This window comes from Rattus norvegicus, chromosome 7, assembly GCF_021556685.1.
Source record: "Rattus norvegicus strain SHRSP/BbbUtx chromosome 7, alternate assembly SHRSP_T2T, whole genome shotgun sequence".
Classification (NCBI taxonomy): domain Eukaryota; kingdom Metazoa; phylum Chordata; class Mammalia; order Rodentia; family Muridae; genus Rattus; species Rattus norvegicus.
In genome coordinates, this window is record NC_141540.1 from 124,689,767 (window position 1) to 124,713,765 (window position 23,999).

The 23,999-nt window shown below is 49.7% G+C and overlaps 1 protein-coding gene and 1 long non-coding RNA gene across 8 annotated transcripts in view; one reads left to right on the forward strand and one right to left on the reverse strand.

Moving 5' to 3' along the window:
• Efcab6 (EF-hand calcium binding domain 6) overlaps nt 1–23,999 on the reverse strand; it is a 187,389-nt gene that overhangs the window by 102,845 nt on the left and 60,545 nt on the right. For all 7 annotated transcript variants that reach the window (XM_087557480.1, XM_087557478.1, XM_087557481.1 and 4 more), the window contains 2 exon segments: nt 11,432–11,568; nt 6,028–6,140 (listed from right to left, as the gene is read on the reverse strand). In XM_087557480.1, coding sequence (XP_087413606.1) covers nt 6,028–6,140; nt 11,432–11,568 — 250 coding nt within the window.
• LOC120093701 (uncharacterized) lies at nt 10,695–11,703 on the forward strand. The gene is made up of 2 exons (XR_015625826.1): nt 10,695–11,077; nt 11,461–11,703. It is a non-coding gene; the product is annotated as an uncharacterized LOC120093701 (long non-coding RNA).

A 23,999-nucleotide genomic window follows, 5' to 3' on the forward strand; every position in this document is an offset into this window, starting at 1 on the left:
TCCCTAGCAGTAAATGAGGGGAGGTGTGGTGTCTGCCATGAGATTGCAACACAGTTGATGACGTCATACTCCTTATGGAGTCTCAAAAGGTATCAGTTGTCTATCAGTTAGGAAGAAACTTTTTCAGTAATCAGAGGCCAGAAAGAAGGGTCTCCAGCAACAACAGGAGTCTCGGGTGCAAATTAGACGGGAAAAACCACACCCAGGACAAATCGCCTTACTATTGGCTACTAACCTCGTGTGAGATTTGCTGAGAGGTCAGATGTTAACTGTTGCCACCACATACCAAAGATGTCTGCGTGAGATCACAGATGTGTTGATTAACTTGACTGTGGTAATCACTCCACACCACATCAAAACATCATCAGTGTTAAGCATAGCTGTTGATTATTCTCCAATGAAGTTGATAGTTAGGTGAACTGAGGAAGGCAGCTGAGCCCTGTTCTCCTTCCTCTACTGCCTGATGGATCCTCTGAGGTGTGAGCATGCAGCCTGACACAGTGTGACCCCCTTGCCTAAAGGACTGCGCTCCCTGAAACTGACCAAAACCAAACCTTTCTCTCTTAAGTATGGTCAAGACTTTTGTTAAAGCATAAAGAAGAATAAAACATACACAAATCACTACGAACAGGAAGGTCAAATTGAAAGGAACACAGAGCAACTAAATACAACAGAGGAAAATATTAAAATAAAGATTATATTAAGTAAGAAGGAAGGGTGGGGGAGGGAGGAGAGAGGAAGAGGGAAGGAGGAACTGGGGGAAGAAAGGAAGGAAGAATGGGAGAGGGGAAGAGAAGAAGGAAAGGGGCTTATGAAAAAGCACTGTTTTAGAGAGAAGACATTTGACAAAGGTCTAAGACGCATGTAATATGAGTAACTGGGAAGAAAATCGAGCAACGGAATAGAACAAATACTAAATACGGCAATCCAGGAAATTATCCTGCAATCCAGGAAATTATCCTGCAATAAAAACGACTCAAGCCTTACCACACGACAGACCCAAGACATCGATTATCAATGTCTGTGACTGGGTTTTAAATTTGTCTTGGTCTTCATTGTCTGCTGGACTGGATTTGGAATCACCTAGGAGACACACCGCTGGGCCTGTCTGTGAAGGAACCTCCAGAGGTGTGCCGGGAGGAGGAAAACCCATCCTAAATGTAGGTACCACCAACCTATGGACTGGACCCCCATACTGAATCAAAAGGAAAAGTCACCGAAGACTGGCATTAATTTTTCCCTGCTTCCTATCAGTGGATACAATGTGGCAGGTTGCCTGGTTTCTCTGATCTCATGCCTCCCACCATGAAGCAATATACCCCCTCAAATCAGGACCAAAGTAAACCTTCCTTTCCTAAGATGCTTCTTTCCCAGGATTTGGTGCTGAGGCCTGGGGCCGTTGCTGTGATAAACATGCCTTAGGAAACAGCTTGGGCAAATGTGTTAGCTTGGGACTATCTTGAGATGCTCTAGAGCTGAGTGGATCATGGAGCTCAGTGGGCCAGTCTAGCGAATGTTGGAAGAACAGAATGTGAGTACAAGTACAGACAGTGAAGACTGTGCCCATAAAGATTCAGAGGGGATCACAGGCAGGCGGGCAGGCATGCTCGCACACACATGCACGCACACAGGCAGCTGCTTCCTACCCACACCCTGAAAATATGAATGAGGCTGAATTCAAGAGTGATGGACTAATTGGTTTGACAGAGGAAATTTTAAGAGCACAGTGTTTGGGCTGTGACATTGTTACTGTTCCCTGCTCTCACCCCGGGTCACAGTAAGAGAGGACTTACAACTTAAAGAGGAGCAGAGAGTTGTGGGCAAAGCTGTGGGTGGGTGGGGGTGTGAAGAAAGCAGCTGTAGCTGATTAAGGAAATCGGTACAATTAAGGAGAGGCCTTCCACTCTGCACTGGGACCGACAGGCTTTGTCAGCAGGCACTCACTCATCTCCGAGTCCAACTCGTGAATATGCAAATTCTTTGAAAGAAGAAACTGTGGTGCTTTGAATAGGAATGCTCCCCCACTCACCCACACACACCCAGAACTCCTGTTTGAATCCTTGGCCCATAGGAAGTCGCACTATTAGGAGGTGTGGCTTTGTTGGAGTGTTTGTGGCCTGTTGGAAGAAATGTGTCACTATAGGGGCAGGCTTTGGGGGTCTCAGTATCTCAGTTCACTTCCTGCTGCTTGCAGATCCAGAAGTCTCAGCTGCCTCTCCATCATGATATCTGCCTGAAGGCCACCATGCTCCCCGCCATGATGATAATGGACTGAACCTCTAAAACTGTAAGCCAGCCCCAATTAATTGTTGTCCTTTGTAAGAGTTGCTGTCATCATGGTTTCTCTTCACAGCAATGGAACCCTAATTAAGACCAAGACTGAGCGTGGACTGCCCAGCTGAAGGAGTTCCCTGCCCCTAAACAACTGCCTGGGTAGTGTTGCTCCAGGCTCACCCCAAGGCACACAGCCTGCTGTGCTGTGGAGACTGGGTCAGACCGCACTGAGCTGACACAGAACTTAGCACTACTGTCAGCATGGTGCTGTTTGAAGATTTGCAAAATGCCAAGAAGTATGAAGTCAAGGAGGCTTGCACCGAAGTTCCAAAAATTATGAGGCTGGACAGCATGTGGCAAAGTTGGGTTCGTGGACAGGAGATTCTGAGATGCCACTGTGAAAAGGATGCCTATGTCACATTGGAGATATCAGGACCATGTTAGGTCTCTAATGGAGTGCCACAGGCATGGGCTGGATCTGGCTCAAGAGAGGCTATGTGTGCTTGTGGCGAGGTAGAGGTGCCCGTGCCACTGGAGTCCAGGTAAAACCAGCACAAGACTCAGACGCTGGGCATGGAGCTGCAGGGCCCAGAGCTTGTCTTGCTGTGGCCATTCTCGCTTGTTGCTTCTCCATTCTACCCTCTGGAATGGAAACACTTACTCTCTCTGTATTGGAAGTATGCCGCCTATTTATTCTAGAATTAAGGAGTCTTGAGTCTCAAAGGAAATTTTGGGCTTTTGATAGTCTTTTTGAAATGTTCAAATCATATCTTATTTATTTTTATTTGGTTATTTTTATTCATTTATTTTGTATGTATTAATGTGCATATGTGCGAGAGCATGTGAATGAGTGTGTGTGCATGTGTGCGTGTGTGCATGAGTGCATGCATGTGTGCATGTGTGCATGCATGCGTGTGTTTTCTCTTCTTCTGCCATGTGGGTCTCAGAGACTGACCTAGATCATCAAGCTTGTAGCATCTGTTTCATCAAATGATCTACATCTCAGTGGCCCGAGACTGGGCTTTTGAGCAGTGCTGGGGACATTAAAGATTAGGGGACGTCTGAGGTTGGGTTGAATGAATGCTGGACTGTATTAAGCAATGGCCAGGCCCTTTGAGGCTATTGTGGAATGCTATGATTTAACAGCAATGTTTGGGTATCGGTGTGACAAGGTGTCTTAGTTAGGGCTTTATTGCTGTGACCAAGGCAACTCTTATAAAGGAAAACATTCATTTGGGGCTGGATTACAGTTTCGGAGGTTCAGTCCATTATCATTAGGGTGGGAAGCATGGCGGTGTGCAGACAGACACCGTGCTAGAGGAGCAGAGACTTCTACATCTTAATCCCGGGTAGCAGAAGGAAACTGGGTGTCATGCTGGGCGTAGCTTGAGCATGTATTTGACCTTAATGCCTGCCTCCACAGTGACACACTTCCTCCAACAAGGTCACACCTCCTAATAGTGCCACTCTCCATAGGCCAAGTATTCAGACAGGAGTCTGTGGGGGCCACTCCTATTCAAGCCACCACACAAGGTACATACTTAGAACTGCTAATCAACTTGACTAGATTCAAAGTCAACTAGCTTTAAAGTGCTTTACCGCTCTTTAACTTTCAGTGTCCTGAGTCTGCGCCCTTTGCTCAATGTGAGAGACTCACAGGGCTGCTGCTGCTGCTGAGAGGTCCCCCCGTCTCACAAGCTCAGCCCATGCTAGCTGAGCACAGATTCTGATTAACAGAGCTGTATACAGAAGCCCCAGGACAGACAGGGAAGGAAGATGAGGATCGAGGCCTCACCAGAGAAGACATGGAAAAGGTCTCCAGGTGATCTAAGAACACAGACCAGAGCTTGGTGACATAACAACTACATGAGAAGTGACACAAGGATCCCATAGAGAGCTGATGAGCCAGGCAGAAGCAGCAAAGGGAACGCTGGGCCTTGGCAAGAGCCATACTCTATGGAAGACACAGCACAGAAACTGGAGAGTACGCTCATGAGAGGACGCAGGGACGTGGACTACAGAGATGGTTCAATATAGGAAACAAGTCATTGTATCCCTGATGCCCCAAACCTGGAAAATGAAAGACTTATTAAAAATATGTCAAACTACTACAAAAAAACACCTTTGAGGTATTAAATTTGCAAAAAGAAGAGTCTCCATGTTCTAGAAAATATCTGCAGAAGGCTCAATGGTAAAACATGTCCTGCTGTGCTACTGAAACTCAGCATACAAAGCAGCCGGAGAAACCCAGCCATCACTAAGAGAGGGAGTGAGCAGGCCTTAGGTTCACAGACACAGGCTGAGGACCAGAGCGGGTGGCCTTTGGAAAGAGAAACATGTTACTCTGGGTTATTACATCCAGCCAAGGTGGAACCATTGCTTCCTTGGGTTTGTGTGTAACTTCTATCCTGCTGAAGTTCCCGAGGAAGTACATTCCTTGTTAAACAGCCTATGAGCTGATCTTTACGAGAGCCCCCTCGCAGTCCCTCGCTGCTCTCCGATGCATGGGAAGGTGCCAGGGTGAGGCTAACAGTGCTTCTTTCTGGGTGGTGGCATCAGTGTGATGGCTTACTTCAGCCTTTGGCTTGTCTGCGAGTGCCCGGTGGGGCTTTGGGAGATGAAAAGAGACGGCAAACCCACGCTCAGTGGTGCTTGGCACCTGAGTCCAAAAAGCAGAGTCCTGGAACCAGCTTCAGCAATCTGGGCTAGCAGAACCAGCCAGAGCCTGAGAACAGTGGTGTTTTGCCTTGCTGGGAAGGCAGTGCTCGGTCACAAGTGTGCCCTGAGGGCACTTGTTAAGCAGCATTAAAGCAAGACCAGACAATAAGGACAGATTATAATCCAATCACAGTGGGTAACCCCAGGTCGGGGGACAGAGGAAAAAATCCAAGTGACCTGAGTGTCCAGCTATGTGACTCAAACATTCTTCCCAAACAAGTGAGCCACAGTTCTGTTCAGAACCACTAGAAGTCGGACAGCTCCGGACACCTCCTTACTGCAGCTGAGAAAGACTCTAGGCAGGTGGGGAGTCTTCCCCTTTGAGGACAGCATGCATGCATGGATGCTGGTTTTCCACATCTAATCCAGCTACAAGTTCCTCTACTCAGTTCTCTCCCATTGGTTTCCTCCCCACTACAGAAAAGGCTTCACCTTCCGAACTCTCGGATGTTCAGAAGCGGCAGAAAAAAAGGACAAATGACACCCAGAGGACCTTATTTATATAAGGACAGTCTGTGAGTTTGAGGGACATCCCAGGTTCCAGTCCTGTGCTGACTCTGTATGCATTTCCTTGGAGGAGCTCACTGTTCCCAGATATACATGCTCTGTGTGAATCCACATGCCTGTGTGTGTATTTGCGTGCGTGCGTGCGTGTGTGTGGGCGCATGTGTGTGCGTGCGAGCGCGTGAGCACAGTTGCCCACAGAAGCCAGAAGAGCGTGTTGGATCCTCTGGAGCTGGAGTTAAAGGGCGATGTGAGGCCCCGGACATGCATTCTGGGGATAGAATTTGGCTTCTCTGTAAGATCAGTGTTTGCCTTTAACCACTGCCCACCTCCAGCCCCATCCTTTCCTTCAGCCCTCGAATTTTTCTTATAAATTATGGTATCATGGGTCTCTCTGTAAAGAATATATTTCCCATATTGGGATATAATTCCTTAGGGAAGACCCACAAGGGGGAAAAGAAACAGTAAAACCCTTAGCGACATGCTTGGGAAGGTAAAGTCCTGAGCGAGACACACTTGGGGAGTCCTTACCTGGATTGGACAGTAGGTGTTTAAAGTTCGTCTCATTTTTAACACTGAGATTCTTCAGGAAGGCATTGTAGTCTACCGCAGTGGTGCTGTTGATGTTGTACTGTTTGGAGAACCTGAAACACAGATGTTCACTGAACTCAGGCAGAGCCGAGGAAGTCCGGACAGACCCCTGCTATGACAAGCTCTGCTTTACATGGGGCCAGCATGGATTCTAACGCCTTCCTAGCTGTAGCTACTTTGAACATGCCCATGGCAAATACTGCTGTTGGGATTCTTAAATGCAGACAGCTGGGGCTGGGGAGATGGCTCAGTCAGTAAAGCACTTGCTGTGCGAGGGCAAGGACCAGAGTTCCATCCACAGAACCTACACGAAACAGGGCAGCCTGAGCATTTGTCTAGAATCCCAATCCCAGTGATGGGGAGGTGGAAGCAGGTAGACTCCGGTCATGGGCCAGCCAGTTTATCCCCCTTGGGGATGCCAGGCCAGTGAGAGGCCCTGTCTAAAACAAACAAACAAACAAACAAACAAACAAACACATCAAAACAACAAATTGTCTCAAAACAAAAACAAAATGAAAAACAGATAAATTAAAGGTAGGCAGCCCCTGTGTCTCCAGATGCACGCATGTACATATACACATACAGACACAAAGACAGAATGCTATCAGCTTGCAGAGAGACACACAGAGAGAGGGACTGAACATCCAGGCCCCTTCTTGAGAATTCCCCAGACACAGATCCTACAGTTATCTTCCCTTCTGTGGTTGAAAAGGGAAGGACAGCAGATCCTAGGGCCCAAGAGGCCCCCTCCTCACCAGACAGCAGGAGCCATGACACCTTCCTGTAAGAAGTACAGAGACAGGGATCTGGGTAGTGAGCCAGTGAGAGTCACATTTCTGTCACCAGGGACTCCAGGGTGTGGAGGGTGGGGGATGGTAAGCAGGTGATTCTTATAACTGACAGAAGCCTATTGCCACAGGAGACTGAAACCTCAGCCCACAGAAGCACACGGTCTCCAAACAGCAAATGGCAGAGGGGGCCCACCTGTTCTGGAAACATTTGTCACGTATGATAAGAATTATTTTTCCTGTTTATTCTGAGGCAGGGTCTTGCTATGTAACCCAGGCTGGCCTGGAATTTGCTATGCTCTAGCCTTGGTCTCCAGGTGCTGGAGCCGTAGGCTTGAGACTACCACAGGCAGCTTAGAACAAGAACACACACACACACACACACACACACACACACACACACACACACACACACACACACATATAACACCTCCCTGTCTCTAGAGCACGCCAAGATAAATGGGATGCTTGGGTTTGTAATGTGTTTCCTATTATTCAGATCTGTGTGTGAGAAACACTTTTCTAGATGATTTCTGGGTTACTACATTTCTAAAGGAATTCACAGTTTTTAAATGTTTGGTTATGTTCTCCCCATATGTGTTGGTTTCTATAATTATCTAATTTCATGCTTTCTCAAAATTTAGTAATTAATACTTAAAGTATTTGTTATTTTCCTGGTTTCCAGATTGCACAGGGAGCGCCATGGCTTGCTTCCGCCTAGATGAAGCTTCCTATTGTCCTAATAGGAAAACTTATTCAGAGACATGATGGCTGCCAGGTGTTAACTCAGAGACTCCCTAAACAGCCTGTTTTCCTCTTAGCCCTGATCCTGTGGAAATGTCCCAGAAGCTAGAGACCTGGGAGGTAGTGTCTACCAGTGTCTGCATAAGTCCTGTGAGGCTGCCCGCCAGTGTGCTGCTCAAGCAAGGCAGGGAGCTTGGTGAAGGCTCGCCCAGCACTGAAGACTCCATGCAATGGCAGAATCTCAGCAGCCAGGGTCTGCTCCGGGAGGACCCAGGCTTGGGCTAAGGACCTGGAGTCCTAGGCTCAGGGACCTGCTGTATGCACATGGGGAACAGATGAAAGCCCATGTAGTAAGCCATGGGAGAAAACACCTTAAAGGGAAGCCTGGCCCTAAACAGAAAGGCAGGGCCTCAAAAGGCTTTTCGCAGGGCTCCGGAGATAGCTCAAGAGGTACAACATTTGCTATGCCAGACAGAGACATGACTGTGACCCCAGAGCCCACAGTCACAGAGCTAGGAGGGCACAGGGGAGTCTTTGGGGCTTACTGGTCAGCCAGTCTACCCTAGTCAGCGAGCCTCACTGGCCAGCCAGTCTACCCTAGTCAGCGAGCCTCACTGGCCAGCCAGTCTACCCTAGTCAGCGAGCCTCACTGGCCAGCCAGTCTACCCTAGTCAGAGAGCCTCACTGGCCAGCCAGTCTACCCTAGTCAGCGAGCCTCACTGGCCAGCCAGTCTAGCCTAGTCAGTGAGCCTAATCAGGTCTCATTGAGAAGTCCTGCCTCAGAAAACAAGGTAGTCAGTTCCCGAGGAATGAACACAGCTGACCTCTGCGTGACTCTACATGCATGTGTACACACAGGCAGGCATACACATGTAAACACACACACCCTCACAGAAATAAATATTTCTAAAGGTTTTCATGGAAAGAGCTTAGATGAAGCTATTCTTAAGACACTATCCCAGGTAATCCAACTGTAGGCAGCGAGGCCGGGGTGGGTCACAGCCTGAAGAAAGCAGCAGACAAGTAGAGCTCAGCACGGTAACCTGGAAAAACAGCTTCCAGGCAACCCTCGCACAGGCTGGCCTTCTATGGGCTGCTCATAAATGACTTCACATAGATTCAGATACTTCAGTTTAGAGAGAGGTGAGAGTGGGAGGCACTGATCCCGGGAGGGAAAAATCAGTGCACAGGATGCAGGACAGTGCTGAGCAACCTGGTGGTGAGTTCTTCTCTGGCCTTGGGTTGAGGTGCACTGGAGGCAAACAGCAAATTTCTAGAACTTTAACAGTGAAACATCACAGCTGTGACTCTGTCCACTGAGATGAACACCTGACACATGCAAGCATAACACGGGCATGCTACATACATTACATCATGTCTTCATCCCACGCTGTGGGCTGGGCTTCTCGGTGTCTATCCCATTCCTACGTGTGTGTGTGCATGTATGTGTGTGCATGTGTGTGTACGCATGCATGCCGATGTGTCTGTGTGTTTGTGTGCGTGTGTATATCTGCACAAACATGCTGGTGAATATGCGTGGGTATGCGCGTCTGTATGGAGACCAGAGGGCAACCTCCTCAGCTACTGCTCGTCAGGTGCTATCCACCCGTTTCTGTTGTTTTGTTTTGCCGACTATAACAGCCTCTCACAGGCCTGGAACTCGGCAAGGAGGCTACGCTGGCTGGCAGGCGAACCCCAGAGATCCACCTGTTTCAACCACTCGATCTCTGGGGTTACAAGCCCATGCCACTGCACCTCTGTTTTTCTTTTCTTTAATGTAGCTACTGGGGATCAAACTCAGGCCCTCTTGCTCACAGTGCCAGCACCCTGCAGTCTGAGCTATTTCCCCAGATCCCTTGACACCTTCTTCTTTAAGAGAAAATGGAGTCCTGGTGATATGTTAGTGTTCGGGGACCCAGAATGCCAAGCACAGCCTTGCTTCAGAGCCTGGACATTCTTACCACACCAAACACCCAGTGCAGATCTTAAACAGAAGGAAGATGCTAGACTAAAATCCTGAAAAGGCACTGTACACTCTACTCCAAACTGCAAAGGGCAGAATCAACACCAAAGCAGCCCCAGGCGACAGCGTCTTCTGGGACTCCACAAGGAAAACACTAAAAGCCCCGCCAGTAATCAGCTCCTTTGAGCCTCTGTGTGCATCTCCGAGAACCAATTCTATTTCGGGACGTTGTTCAGGGCTGTGGTGAGAAAACAGCATTGTTTTTGAGGCTTGAAAGGAATCTCGAATAAAAATTTGTGGAGTTCTTTATTATTCAATACTTAAGAGATGGGGAAACAGACAGTAACTTTTTTTTATAGATTTACTAGGTTGGAGACTGCAGTGCCAAACACGAGGTTTATTGTCAAATAAAAGCCCGCTTTGTTTCTGACGGCCTGTTTTAGAAGAGGTCTGCCTCCGCTCTGTAATTGCACGCACAAAATTATTTAATTTGTTTTGTTTGGATCTTATTCTGGACACTTTCCCAGCCAGAAAGGATATAAAAATTAAAACATCTATTATGCCTTTTATATTCTGAGGTAGGTTATAAAGAGGAAGGAAGAAGAACACATATTCAAGAGTGGGAAGGATCCATTTTTTAAGTGTCTGGTTGTGAGCTCCATCTGAGTTAATGTCGCACACCTTCTGTGCTTCCTTGCTCTGGGCAAAGTCCCTCTACCGCCTGCAGCCCTGATCTTCTCTACAGCAGATGTCCCCTCAGAGCAGCAGCCTTTAACTTCAGAGCCTTTAGCTTAACTCTTAACCTCTGCAGAAACGGTCAAGGCTTGGTGCTTTGGGAGCAGGCTGAAGGGTCGAGACGTCCCTGAGCCCCTAGGACATGAGCCAAAGTCCACCAATTACATGACACCGAGCTGCCTATCTATATATGTACACACGTGAGTATGTCAGTAGTGTGTATTAGGTTTTTCCCTTTAATTTATAAGCATACCGAGAGACCAACAAGAATAAGTTAACAAGGGGACAGACAGCATACTCTGTGTGGCAGAAGGTACTCAGAATCCATGAACTGCTTATTTCAGGACTCTCACTGAGCAGTTCTGAACCAGTGCATTGTGGGTAACTGATGCCCCAGGAAGCAGAGGTGAGGCGCAGGGCGCAGCGGCTGTGCTCAGAGAAGAGGTTGGGAAAGAGCAGGAAGAGGGCATCCTGTCAGCTGGGCACTTCATAAAGAAATGCCATGGGGTCCTCTTCCAACGCTTCTCACGAAAAACTCACACAGAGCAGGAGCCAAGCATCTGGCCACCCTTGAGTGCCGTGCTGCAGCCTGAGTCAGGAGCAGGTGGTGGCATCCCGCAAGTGTCGGGAAGCAGATAAATACTATGTGTTGACCCCTATCCTCTGTCACAACCCGCTGCCCCCAGGAACAACGAGCTCTAAGGAGAAGAATACTTAAACCGTTACGCAAAGAGGCAGACCCCAAGGCGGGAGGCACCAGGTGTGTGAACTTCAATACTGGCCCCTTCTCCTCTTTGCCACAGGCCTGGAGTCAAACTCACTGTGAATTGGGAACACACGGGATGGGGGCACTTGGCAGGAGAGGATGACCGCAGGCAGGGAAGCAGTCAGTAAGCTACACATACCTACAAGCCGGATGGTAGGGCTCACCATACCCTCCTCAGGGACCACGAAGGGCTAGGTCTCGATTTTGAGAATTCACAGTCTCAGGAACGTGGGAGTGAAGATGAGGGGAGAGCTATGGAGGGAGGGAGGGGCCCAGCAACCTGCCACTGTCATCTGATCCTGGCACTGGCAGAAGGGTCACCACACCCTCCCCGGCCTTGCTACTCACATCTCATAATCCTCATCCTTCATCTTCAGGCAGAATGTCTCCAGAACCCGCCTTAGCTCTTGGGGCTGCACCGTGCCGGTATTGTTGACATCGATGAGCTGGAAGACTTTCCTGATAGTCCTCATGTTTCGGAAGATCTGCATAACGAACGGGAAGGGGATTTGGAAAAGTCAAGAGGCCCGATGGTAAAAACTCAAACGGCAACAAAACATGGAGGAGCTTTTTTTTTTTTTTTACTACTTCTTATAAAATAAAATGTTTTCAAAGATTCACCGCAGTGCACACTGCACAATGACATCTTTGGAGGAAAAAAAGAACATTTTGCATATATTGAGAGTTTGCAAGGCAATTGTCTCAGTAAACGGTCTTAGCAAGTTTGTAAAAAAATCTCTTTTTAATGTAAAGCAGTAAGTCTCATACACAATTCATCCCCTTTTAGAGCCGTATGAAAAACTCTTTTCTGCTAATTGATGCTGAAAAACTAGTCCTGGCATAGCTGGACTTGTGTGATTTTTGCTTTTCATGGCCATATGCGAACTATTTTTACTGTGAGCTGGAAAATCTGACGGTCTATTTCAACCTCTCATTTTTTTTTTTAAAGATACCACAGAAAAGTTTTGCAATGATCTCCAAATTGGGCAAATTGAGAGTCGCCGCGTGAGATGTTTGGCAGGGTCCCCTGGGAAGGATGCAAGGGCAGGGAGCTGGGTCTCGGTGCTGATTAGACTTCTATGGGTTCATCTGAGCACTCAGAGCCCCGCCAGCAAGTGGGACCCCAGTATATCTGCATCTTCAGATATAGTAACTGAGGTCCAAGCAGGACTGACTCAACAGCTCACAGCTAGACAACACGACACCATCTTCAGCTCTGGCCTGTCCTTTCATGACAGTCCCCTGAAGGAAGGCTAGACGTGCAAACACAGTGTCACTGGAAGAAAACATCAACTGGGAGTAAGAGTCAGAGACCGGGAGGGCAGAGGCAAGGGCCTTGGAAGGAACATAAACGATTCTGGCTAGTGTGGTCTGGGAGGCTTCCTGTAGGAGGTGGCACTGAGCTAGCAGGAGTGACTGACTACAGAGGGCACTGCCAGGAAAGAGAGAGAAACAAGAGAGAAGCCTGGGTCCTAGAGGAGCTGATTCCAGTCAGAGGAACGGATCCAGCTGCATCCAGCCTGGGTTCTAAGGAACTTTAGCAGGACTCAGAGTGGGGAGAACCACTAGGCAGCAAGGGGTTCCCTTTCCTCAAGGCTTTCTCCACAGGCCCCTAGGCCATCCTAGGCTGAGGGAGTCTGGCCTAACCATAAGACAGCCTCTCCAGGTCTCTTTAGTTTTGGCTGGAGGAGTCAGGATCTAGGTAGGGTGATGGTCTCCTGGAGCTGCTCCCAGTCCTTGCCTCTGCCTCACCCTGGTCACTTGTCCCTCCACCTACTGCTCTACCCCTCCTGCTGCAGGTGCCAGGGCCACATGAGTCCCCATGCCTATGCCAACCATCCTTCTGACACCTGAGCTCCCTTCCAGAGGCCACAGTGCCTACTCAAGCTTTGTGCTGTGTTAGTACCGCCAGCCACTGACCCTGCAAGGTCAAGATGTCTGTTTCCTCTGCTTCCTCGCTCACCCATCCAATGCCCAAGGCCCACCAGCCTCCGCCCCCTAGGCCCCCTGCTAACAGGGACCTCTCCTCTGTGCTCGCTCTGCTTCTTCTTCTTCTCCTCAGCACCCCTCGAATGTGTCATTCCCCTTCTCCTACCTCCTCAACCATGAGGGACTCCAGCTCATAGCCTATTCCAAAGTAAGTGTATGTATGTGTGTGTGTGTGTGTGTGTGTATGTGTGTATGTGTATGTATGTATATGTATGTCTGTGTGTATGTCTGGGTATGTGTGTGTATGTATGTGTATGTGTGTGTATGTCTGTATGTGTGTGTGTATATGTGTGTGTATGTCTGTGTGTATGTGTGTGTGTGTGTGTAGGGGTTTGTGCTTAAATATAGGTGCCCACAAACCCAAGAAGTATCAGATCCCCTAAATCTGGTAGGGGCAGTTGTGAACCACCTGATATGGATGTTGGGAATCAAGCTCCCTTCCTTCCAAGAGTACTACTGCATACTCTTACTGGTGAGCCAGCTCTTCTACCACAGAGGGATGGGAGCATAGATGGGTGCATCTCCTGATCCAACTGGAGAGAAACGTGCCAGTGAGTACGTTCTGTTCCCTCAACCTTGACCCTTCATTCCACCAGCACTGGGCACTGCATTCTGAGTCTTCTCTACTATTGTAGTGCACACACACACACACACACACACACACACACACACACACACACACGCATGCGCACACACACACACACACGCATGCGCGCGCACACACACACACACCACACACACAAGCATGCACACACGCACACGCACCACACACACACACAAACACACACCACACACCACACACACACACACACGCATGCACACACACACCACACACAAGCATGCACACACGCACTCGCACCACACACACACACAAACACACACAACACACACACAACACACACACAAGCATGCACACACGCACACACACACCACACACACACACCACACACAAGCATGCACACACGCACACGCACCACACACACACACAAACACACACAACACACACAACACACACACACAAGCATGCACACACACAAGCATGCACACACACACACCACACACACACACACAACACACACACAAACACACAACACACACCACACACAAGCATGCACACACACAAGCATGCACACACACACACCACACACACACACACACACAAACACACAACACACCACACACAAGCATGCACACACGCACATGCACCACACACACACAAACACACACAACACACACACACAAGCATACACAACACACACACATATTAGGGTGGGAGGAATACATATGCATACATGAACATATATATGCACACATGCCAAAAATATTCATACACCTACTTCACCTCTATCATTTTTGTTGTCAGTGCTGGGGACAGAGCCCAGGATAGTGCATACACAAGGTAGGTGTCCCCATTGAGTCTCTCCCAAGCCCATCCCCATCTTCTTCACTTCCCCCAGTCCTGAACTCCTGCCCCACCTTGTCAAGCTGGCTGTTTGCTTTATGGAGAGCACAGCTGAGTCCAGATAAGAACATCCAGCTGTGTGTCACATGCCAGTGACCCCTCAGAACATCCAGCTGTGTGTCATGTGCCAGTGACCCCTCAGAACATACAGCTGCCTGTGTGTCACATACCAGTGACCCCTCAGATTTCCCAGACTGGAACCACTCTTCCTCCATCCTCCCACCCCAAGAATGGCAGATCCATGCCTTTTCTCTGGTACTCAGTCAATTCCAGTCCATCTGGACAGTCCCTCACAGGTCCCCGCTCTTCTACAAGAAGGTCACAGGACCCGTGTTGTCCCCTCAGAATGCATTAGCTGCCCTGAAGGAGACTCTCCCTGCTGGCTCTGGTCTAAGTGCCATTGGCTGGAATGTTCACGCTCAGGAACTGTTTACTGGAGTAAGTGACTGGATCCTTCCACTGCCTGAGAAAAAAAGTCATATTCAAGGGAAGCCTGGTGGCCCAGCTGCACAAGGTCTTTTCCAACTGACCAGGGCTCTGAGGGCTCTGGCCCAGCTAAAAGGTGTAACCATGGCATTTGCTTGGTGTTGATATGATGACAACCATCACAGGATCACTGGCTGATGGGTGCAAAGCCACGTACTGAGGACAGCCCACCATTTTCTAATAGCCAGATCATACGCCTCTGATCCTATCCCAGACGGTACTGGAAAACAGACTAGCCAGCACATCCCTGGGCCTAAAGATGGAACCTTAGACATTCACAGCAATTGCTCCCAGGGTCAAGAGAAACTACAGCGCCCTCTCTGCTGCTAAGTCCTTGTCCACTTCTTCTGGGAACGCGGAGGAGGACTGGAGCAGCACTCCGCTTTACAGTCCCATGGCAACCCATATGGGTCCTCTGCGTGGAGAGCCGTGAGCCACAAACCTGGCACAGAGCTCGCGCCCACCAGAGGTACCTCTCCAAGTTCCTTATCACTTGTCAGACGGAAGTTTGGCAGCAGCCACAGAAGGGAGCTGCAGATGGCGAGACATAGCAGAGGCATCAGAGTGAGGGTCCTGGTGAACAGGACCGGTCGGCATGGGGTGGGAGAGAACAGAAAGGGAATGATAAAGTAAATGACCAAGTCTACTCGCCCTTCCCTGCCCCTACTGTCAATCAACCCTCACCTGCCATTGTGAGAGACTTGGAATTCCCATGCATCGGGTACTGGAAGACTACAAGACCCTGGATGAGCCCAGCCTCTCTCTCCTCCTTCCTCTATCCCAGCTGTGAGCACAGCCTTAGCCTTGCTTACAGTAGCAAGCCAGTACACACCATTGTCACACCGGTGTTTTGTGCTGGCCGGCCCCCCACCCCCTTCATGCGGGCCTCAGTCACACCGTGCCTGCTCAGCGGGGAAGCCAGAGCACAACTTGAGCCTGTTTTGACCACTCCCCTTGTTCCTCTATTTTCCCACTGTCAGCCTGCACCCTAGGTTTACTTCTTGTATGGAAGGAACATGGTCCTGCTCTACTGTGATGCCCTTGGAACTCAGAACTTCCTGGGCTGGACACACTGTAGCTGTTGCCTAGAAAACCCTTCCCTTGCCCTCTGCTCTCCAATGAGGCAGGGTTTGCTTTGCTGTGGCTATGGGAAAATATTCTGACCAAAAGCTACTTAAGGAGGAAAGGGTTTATTTCCGTTTCTATCTCGGGGTCCCAGTCCATCATTGAGGGAAGTTAGGGCAAGAACTGAGGCAGGACCACAGAGGAAAAATGCTTACTGGCTTGCTCTCTGCCACATGCTCAGTTGCCTAGGGATGGTGCCACCCACAGAGGGCTGCGTCTTCCCATGTCAGTTATCAGCTAAGACTATCGCTCACAGACATAGCCACCGGCCAATCTGATTCAGACAATTCCTTGATTGGGGTTTCTTCTTTCTAAGTGGTTCTAGGTTGTACCAAGTTAACTATTAAAAACTAGCAAGGGATTTTAGAAAAAGGAATCAAACTTAAACAAAAATAAGTTAAGGGAAAAAAACTAACAAGGGCAGTCTGGTACCTTCTCTCCAGCTTTCCTAATCACCCTTCCAGTTTGTCACTGTCCCCTGATACCTGACTCTGCTCTCTTCTAGCCCTTCAGAAGCCCCTGGCATCCCTTGGAGGAGGAGTGGGTACAAATTACAAAAGGGGGGAGGGTGCTTATAATTCTAGCTGCCCCATCCAAACCCAGCACAATTCTCGGAAATGAAAGTGTGGACCTCATATCTGCCCAAGAGCTCACCTTCCTCAGGCCTTACCACTCTGCCGGCCTCCCTCTCTAATGGAAACCTAAGTTGCATGTAGGTATGTGAACCACTGCCCATCACCCAGTTTTACACACGCGCAGGCTAAAATTGGCTTCAGGAGTTTTAAATGGTTGGGGCTAGGGGAGCATCAAAAGAAGAATCTTATCACATGTCGTGTGAAGTAACGTGAATTTCAAATTTCAGTGTCCACAACAGATGTGAAGGACTCAGCCACGCCCATTCATTTGCATACTGTTGGGGCTGCTTTCCCCCACCAGGACCCAGGCAGCAGGCTGGAAAGATCCTGGGGACACAAAGACCAGGTGTGCTCTACCGTATCTACCTCTGTGCAAAATAAGACGACTGGGCACTCCGCTCTCCTTCCCGCACCTCTCTTGCAGACAGCTGAAGAGTGAAGCCATTTCAGGGAAGATGCATGTACAAGTACAGAGGATTTAGGCAGACTGAAAGCCAAGTATGGTGGCACTCCATTGGCTGAGGCAGTGCAGTGCCACAAGTCTGAGGTCAGCCTGGGGTATGTACTGTCTAAAAAAACAAGGGGAAAAAAACCAGACAAATGGAAGACCAAAGCAGTAATATGTTTGCCCCTGTGGGGTTCACACCTGTAATCACAGCACTTGGGAGTACAGCCAGGAGGACCAGGAGTTCAAGGGCTACAGAGAATGACCCAAACATCACTAGTTACAGCTGGAAGTTAAGAGTGCAGAAGGCAGACATCCACCTGCGAGGTTGTGCCCGGATGCTGTCCCCCGGTGTTCCCTTTTCATCATTTAGTGTCTCATCCCCTGGGAACAGACCCCAGCTCCACCTCAGCTCCCTGAGGCCTCTGTGAGGCAGCAATCAGTGGGCCTCCAGTTTGTGCTGACCACTAGCTTTTTTTTTTTTTTAAGCAAAGGAACAGAATTTAAAGTGCCGTGTCCTGTAAGGCATTTGGATGACTTTTAAGAGGTCAGTGGAGTTGTGGTGGGAACTGCTGACCAGGGTGAAAGGCTCAGGACAGGGTGCTAAGTGACCAAGTAACATAACCAGGAAGTGACCGGTAAGGTACTGCTCAACCCCACCCCCATCCCAACGCAGCAGAAGTCTAGAGGAGGAGGAAGGTGGAGTGAATGAACGATGGCTGGTGTGTGAGTTACTTGTCTTGTTGCCCTGATAAAATGTCTGACAAACAACGTAAGGAAGGAAATGCTTATTCTGATCCACAGTGCAAGGTGACAGGAGCATGAGGCAGCTGGTCACACTGTACCTCTGGGAAGCAGGGGGGCAGGGGGTGGGCGTGAACGTTCATGATTGGCTGTCTCCTTTCCAACCAGTTCAGGCCCCCAGCTCATGGGATGATGCTGCCCACACAGTCAAGGTAGGTCTCCCTGCCTCACTAATCTAATCCGGATAGTAGCTCATAAGGAGGCAGGCCCGAAGGGCATTCCCCAGGCGATACGAGATCTTAGAAAGCTCCCAAGCAATAGTAACCACTAGACATAGTTGCGGGGATGGATGGTGGCTGTGTAGACAGATAGGCGAATGGTTGAGGGATAATGGCTAGCTGACTGGCAGGACAGGTAAACAATGGCTGGTCATTAGGGAGGTACATCTTGGGTAGGTGGATGGATTGGTGGATGCTGGCTGGCTGGCCGGCTAGACAGATGAATTACAGATGGATGACAGACTAGGATATGTGGGATAGGCGGATAGGTGGACTGGATGGACAGATGTATGAATAGTGGATAAATATGTAGGTATATTAATAGAGAAAGCCATTGGTGAATCCATAGGGAACTGTGACTATATGTATGTATTACATATGGACATATAGGCATATGAGTGAATAGATGTTTAGATTAATGAACTGTGGCTAGATTAATAGATAATGGCTGTTTAGCTAGCTGTTGGACATGATGGATGGGTGGAGGATGAATGAATATATGGGTAGGTGGATGGAGAGATGACTGGTAGGTCGGATGATGGATAATGGCTGACTGTATGCATGTATGTATGTGTGCATATGTATGTATGTATTTATGTGTATGTACATATGTATGTATGCATGTATGTATGTATTATGGCTAAGGTAGGGAGATAGGTGAACAGACGGATTTGTGGGTAGATTAATGGATAGTGGCAAGCTGCATGACTGGCTGGCTGATGGATGGCTGATGGGTGGGTGGGTGGACAGACTGACAGATGACGGCTGGCTGGCCAGCTGAATGGCTGATGAATGGAGGATGGATGGATATACAGGCAAGTGGATACACTGGTGGGTAATGGTTGGCTGGCCAGCTGACTGGACAGATGGATGGATGGGTGGGTGGATGGGTGGATGGATGGATGGATGGATGGATGGGTAGGTGGATGGATGGATGGATGGATGGATGGGTGGGTGGATGGATGGATGGATGGATGGGTAGGTGGATGGATGGATGGATGGATGGATGGATGGATGGATGGGTGGGTGGATGGATGGATGGGTGGGTAGGTGGGTGGATGGGTGGGTGGGTGCATGATGGGCAGGTGGATGAGACAGGCATAGGAATAATCTGGGTGACCTAAGGGGCCTTTACAGGTGTGTGGCACAGGCGTCTCATTTCCATTAGACTTGGGGATCTATCTGGTCAGCGTCATCCTGCTAGAGGGACTAAGGGAAGGACTGGCAAAGGAGCCCAGTAATGCTCCCTGATGCTCCCTGTCTCCCTGATGGGTTGAGCAGACACCAGGAAAGGTGGCAATCTGTGCTCTGCTGGTCCTCTGGGGCTGCTGGTCAGATGAGGGCACCAAGCATTGGGGACATACAGGGTGAACCACCAGGCGTGGGAGCTAAGGAGGCCGGAGGGTGAGGATAGGCACCCGCACTGTTTTGAGGCTACCTGGGCATGGTCCTCAGACCTTACTTCCCAGAAAAGTCATGATCCCTCCTGGATCACAGATGGCAAGACCTGGGGACACTAGGACACATAAGAGTCAGGGCAGGCAGAAGCCAGCCCAGGAGGGCAACCTGAACTGCTATGTGACAGAGACCTCTAACCCTAGGGCCTGCGCTGGCCTGGCTTTTCATCTACATGTGATCCTGCCAAAGGCATCTCTCAGTGACAAAAAGGGAGCTAGCTCTGTGTGGGCCTGCAGAGCAGCATGAGGAGGAAATCCAACTGCTTCCTATTTGTCCCCCACTGAGCTCAGACAGCTCCATAAACTGCCTGCAGTGGATGCGTTATTACTCGTTATTACTCTGTGGGGCTTTGTTCCAAATGCTTGTACACAGTGTGAGCTCTGGGAAGAAAAGCCGCAAGCCCAAATAAATACGGCCACCCAGACTTGTGTGTGTGTGTGTGTGTGTGTGTGTGTGTGTGTGTGTGTGTGTGTGAGAGAGAGAGAGAGAGAGAGAGAGAGAGAGAGAGAGAGAGAGAGAGAGAACACACGGGTATGGAGAGGCCAGAGAACAAGAAACACCTCAGGAATCACTACTCGGGGGCCATTCATCTTGGATTTTGAGAAAGGCTCTCTCACTGGCCTGGGGCTAGCAGGCCAATGAGCCTGAAGGATCCACCCATCTCTGCTTGGCCAGGACTGCGTTTACAAGCACATGCCATCAAACCCAGCTGTAAGCACCCAGACTTTAAGGGGCAGAGAACAGAAAATCTCCTCCCTGGAGCCTAGACTCGTTCTACCAGCCTGGCTCTGAGGAGGCTGTTCTAGAGCAAACCTGCAGACTCGCTGAGTCCTTCCCAGCTCTCAGACCTGCTGGCCAACACGTCCCTCTGCTGGAGTCATTTCTTCCTGCCCAGCTCTGACAGAAGGGGGTCAAGAACTATGTACAAAGAAGCACAGGCACACACACACACACACACACACACACACACACACACGCACGCACACACACGCACACACACGTGCACATGCACGTGCAGACGCACACGTGAGGGGCAGCCTGCAGCCTGAGCCCCACAGCAAGGAGCTGCTACTACCCCAATCTTGGCTCCCTGCAGTGTTCAAGAGAGCTCTCAGCAGCCCACTGCTGTCTGTCTGCCACCTTTCTGTCACCACCACCAAACTCGTTTCAAATTGAACAAGTGAACATTTTGAAATGAGACCCCCAAAAAAAGGATTCCTCTTACAATAAACACATCAATGCTCATTTTCCTTATTATTCTACTTTTGGCTATTTTGTATAAAATCTTTAATTAAAGTTTTTCTTTGAAATTGTCATTATCAACCCAGAAGAAAGGAAGGGGGAGAAAAGAACAACACAGCTGTGCAGATATGAAGCACTCACTACTCGGGGCTAAATGAACTGGAACGGAGTAGGCGCTTGACGGTTGTTCTGAGTTTTGGCTCCACGTTCTCAGCGACGCGGTCTGACTTGTCACTTTATATCGATTCCATCTGTTTACACTCTGAGGAGTATTGGCTTCCCACCGTGAACATTTCCTATTTACCAGCTGGTAGAGATGAGCCAAACCAGATAGGAAAAAATTAGACTGCATTCAGAGCCTCATAAACACAGACTCTCAACTCAGGGACGTGCGGGGGAGTGGCGGCCAGGCATCGCTCACCTCTAACAGAGCCCTCGCCTCCCTGGGCTCTGCTCACTCTGGCGCTCACCCCCGTGGGCCCAAGATGCTGCATTTCTTTATTGAGCATATGCATACCCTGATTCTACCAAAGCTGAACACGCTTACATAAAAAGACATCTGAACGGGATCCGCAGAAATGGAGAAGAGAGGGCAGACAAAAAGAGAAACGCAAATCAGAGAAACCCAGAATTCGCAGTTCCCGAGATGGAACAAAGACCAGGTTCTTGGTGTCCCCCACAGGGACGTAAGGAGGGAGGCTGGAGGCTGTGTACTCTGCAGCCACACACAAAACCTGCACTTCATTTCCATTGTTAAGGCCATCACCCAAGACTATAGTTTAGAAGACTCAGGACAAGAAGCCCACACCTGTCTACCAAGGGACTCCAGGTGCCAGGTCTCCTGGAAACAATCCCAGGTGCCCCCACGCCCTGGTCTCAGTCCCCACCCCCTCTCTCTCTCTCCCTTCTTCTTTTAAATGGTTGTTGCTGCTGATTTTGGTGGTGGTGATGATGGTAAGACAGTCTCACTATGAAACCCTTGGCAGGCTTGTAAGTTGCAAAATAGAACTGATCTTGAATTTACAGTAATCCCCCTGCCTCTGCCTTCTGAGCCCTGGGATTAGAGGCAAGCACCATCACAGCTGGCTTTCCTTTCTCACCATGCCTACATTTAGCGTAGTTTCCCTACCCAGGCAGAGTACCCCAGCTCACTCAGGACACAGCTTCACAGCAGGGGAGACTAGCCCGCCACCATGCTGGCATCCACTCTTGGCTGCATGTCATCGGAAAAGGTCCTGCTCAGAAGCAAGCAAGCACACCCAAGGGGGCTCTCAGCAAAAGTTTTCTGATGGGGCCAGCACTGGGTGCTGCCAAGAACTGATCCAGTCTAACCTCCTGAATAGGAGAAGGTCAGAATCCTGTCTAAAACAGACAAGGACAAGCCCTATCGCCTCACCCAGCATGCCCTAGCGGTTCCTCTGCCTGCCAGCTCCTGAGCAGCACACAGAAAGCAAGAATGATGCCCAGGCGATGTCTGGGTCTCTACAGTGCGGCTTGTGTCTCTACAGAGATGTTGGGTCTCTGGAGTGATGTTGGTCTCTGCAGTGATGTTGGTCTCTGCAGTGATGCCTGGGTCTCTGCAGTGATGTTGGGTCTCTGCAGTGATGTTGGTCTCTGCAGTGATGTTGGTCTCTGCAGTGATGTTGGGTCTCTGCAGTGATGCCTGGGTCTCTGCAGTGATGCTGGGTCTCTGCAGTGATGCCTGGGTCTCTGCAGTGATGCCTGGGTCTCTGCAGTGATGTTGGGTCTCTGCAGTGATGTTGGTCTCTGCAGTGATGTTGGGTCTCTGCAGTGATATTGGTCTCTGCAGTGATGTTGGGCCTCTACAGTGATGCCTGGGTCTCTGCAGTGATGTTGGTCTCTGCAGTGATGTTGGGTCTCTGCAGCGATGTTGGTCTAGGCAGTGATATTGGTCTCTGCAGTGATGTTGGGCCTCTACAGTGATGCCTGGGTCTCTGCAGTGATGTTGGTCTCTGCAGTGATATTCGTCTCTGCAGTGATGTTGGTCTCTGCAGTGATATTGGGTCTCTGCAGTGATGTTGGGTCTCTGTAGTGATGTTGGTCTCTACAGTGATGCCTGGGTCTCTGCAGTGATATTGGTCTCTGCAGTGATGTTGGGTCTCTGCAGCGATGTTGGGTCTCTGCAGTGATATTGGTCTCTGCAGCGATGTTGGGCCTCTATAGTGATGCCTGGGTCTCTGCAGTGATGCCTGGGTCTCTGCAGTCATGTTGGTCTCTGCAGTGATGTTGGTCTCTGCAGTGATGTTGGGTCTCTGCAGCGATGTTGGGTCTCTGCAGTGATATTGGTCTCTGCAGTGATGTTTGGCCTCTACAGTGATGCCTGGGTCTCTGCAGTGATGTTGTAACTCTGCAGTGATGTTGGTCTCTGCAGTGATGTTGGGCCTCTACAGTGATGCCTGGGTCTCTGCAGTGATGTTGGTCTCTGCAGTGATATTCGTCTCTGCAGTGATGTTGGTCTCTGCAGTGATATTGGGTCTCTGCAGTGATGCTGGGTCTCTGCAGTGATGCCTGGGTCTCTGCAGTGATGCCTGGGTCTCTGCAGTGATGTTGGGTCTCTGCAGTGATGTTGGTCTCTGCAGTGATGTTGGGTCTCTGCAGTGATATTGGTCTCTGCAGTGATGTTGGGCCTCTACAGTGATGCCTGGGTCTCTGCAGTGATGTTGGTCTCTGCAGTGATGTTGGGTCTCTGCAGCGATGTTGGTCTAGGCAGTGATATTGGTCTCTGCAGTGATGTTGGGCCTCTACAGTGATGCCTGGGTCTCTGCAGTGATGTTGGTCTCTGCAGTGATATTCGTCTCTGCAGTGATGTTGGTCTCTGCAGTGATATTGGGTCTCTGCAGTGATGTTGGGTCTCTGTAGTGATGTTGGTCTCTACAGTGATGCCTGGGTCTCTGCAGTGATATTGGTCTCTGCAGTGATGTTGGGTCTCTGCAGCGATGTTGGGTCTCTGCAGTGATATTGGTCTCTGCAGCGATGTTGGGCCTCTATAGTGATGCCTGGGTCTCTGCAGTGATGCCTGGGTCTCTGCAGT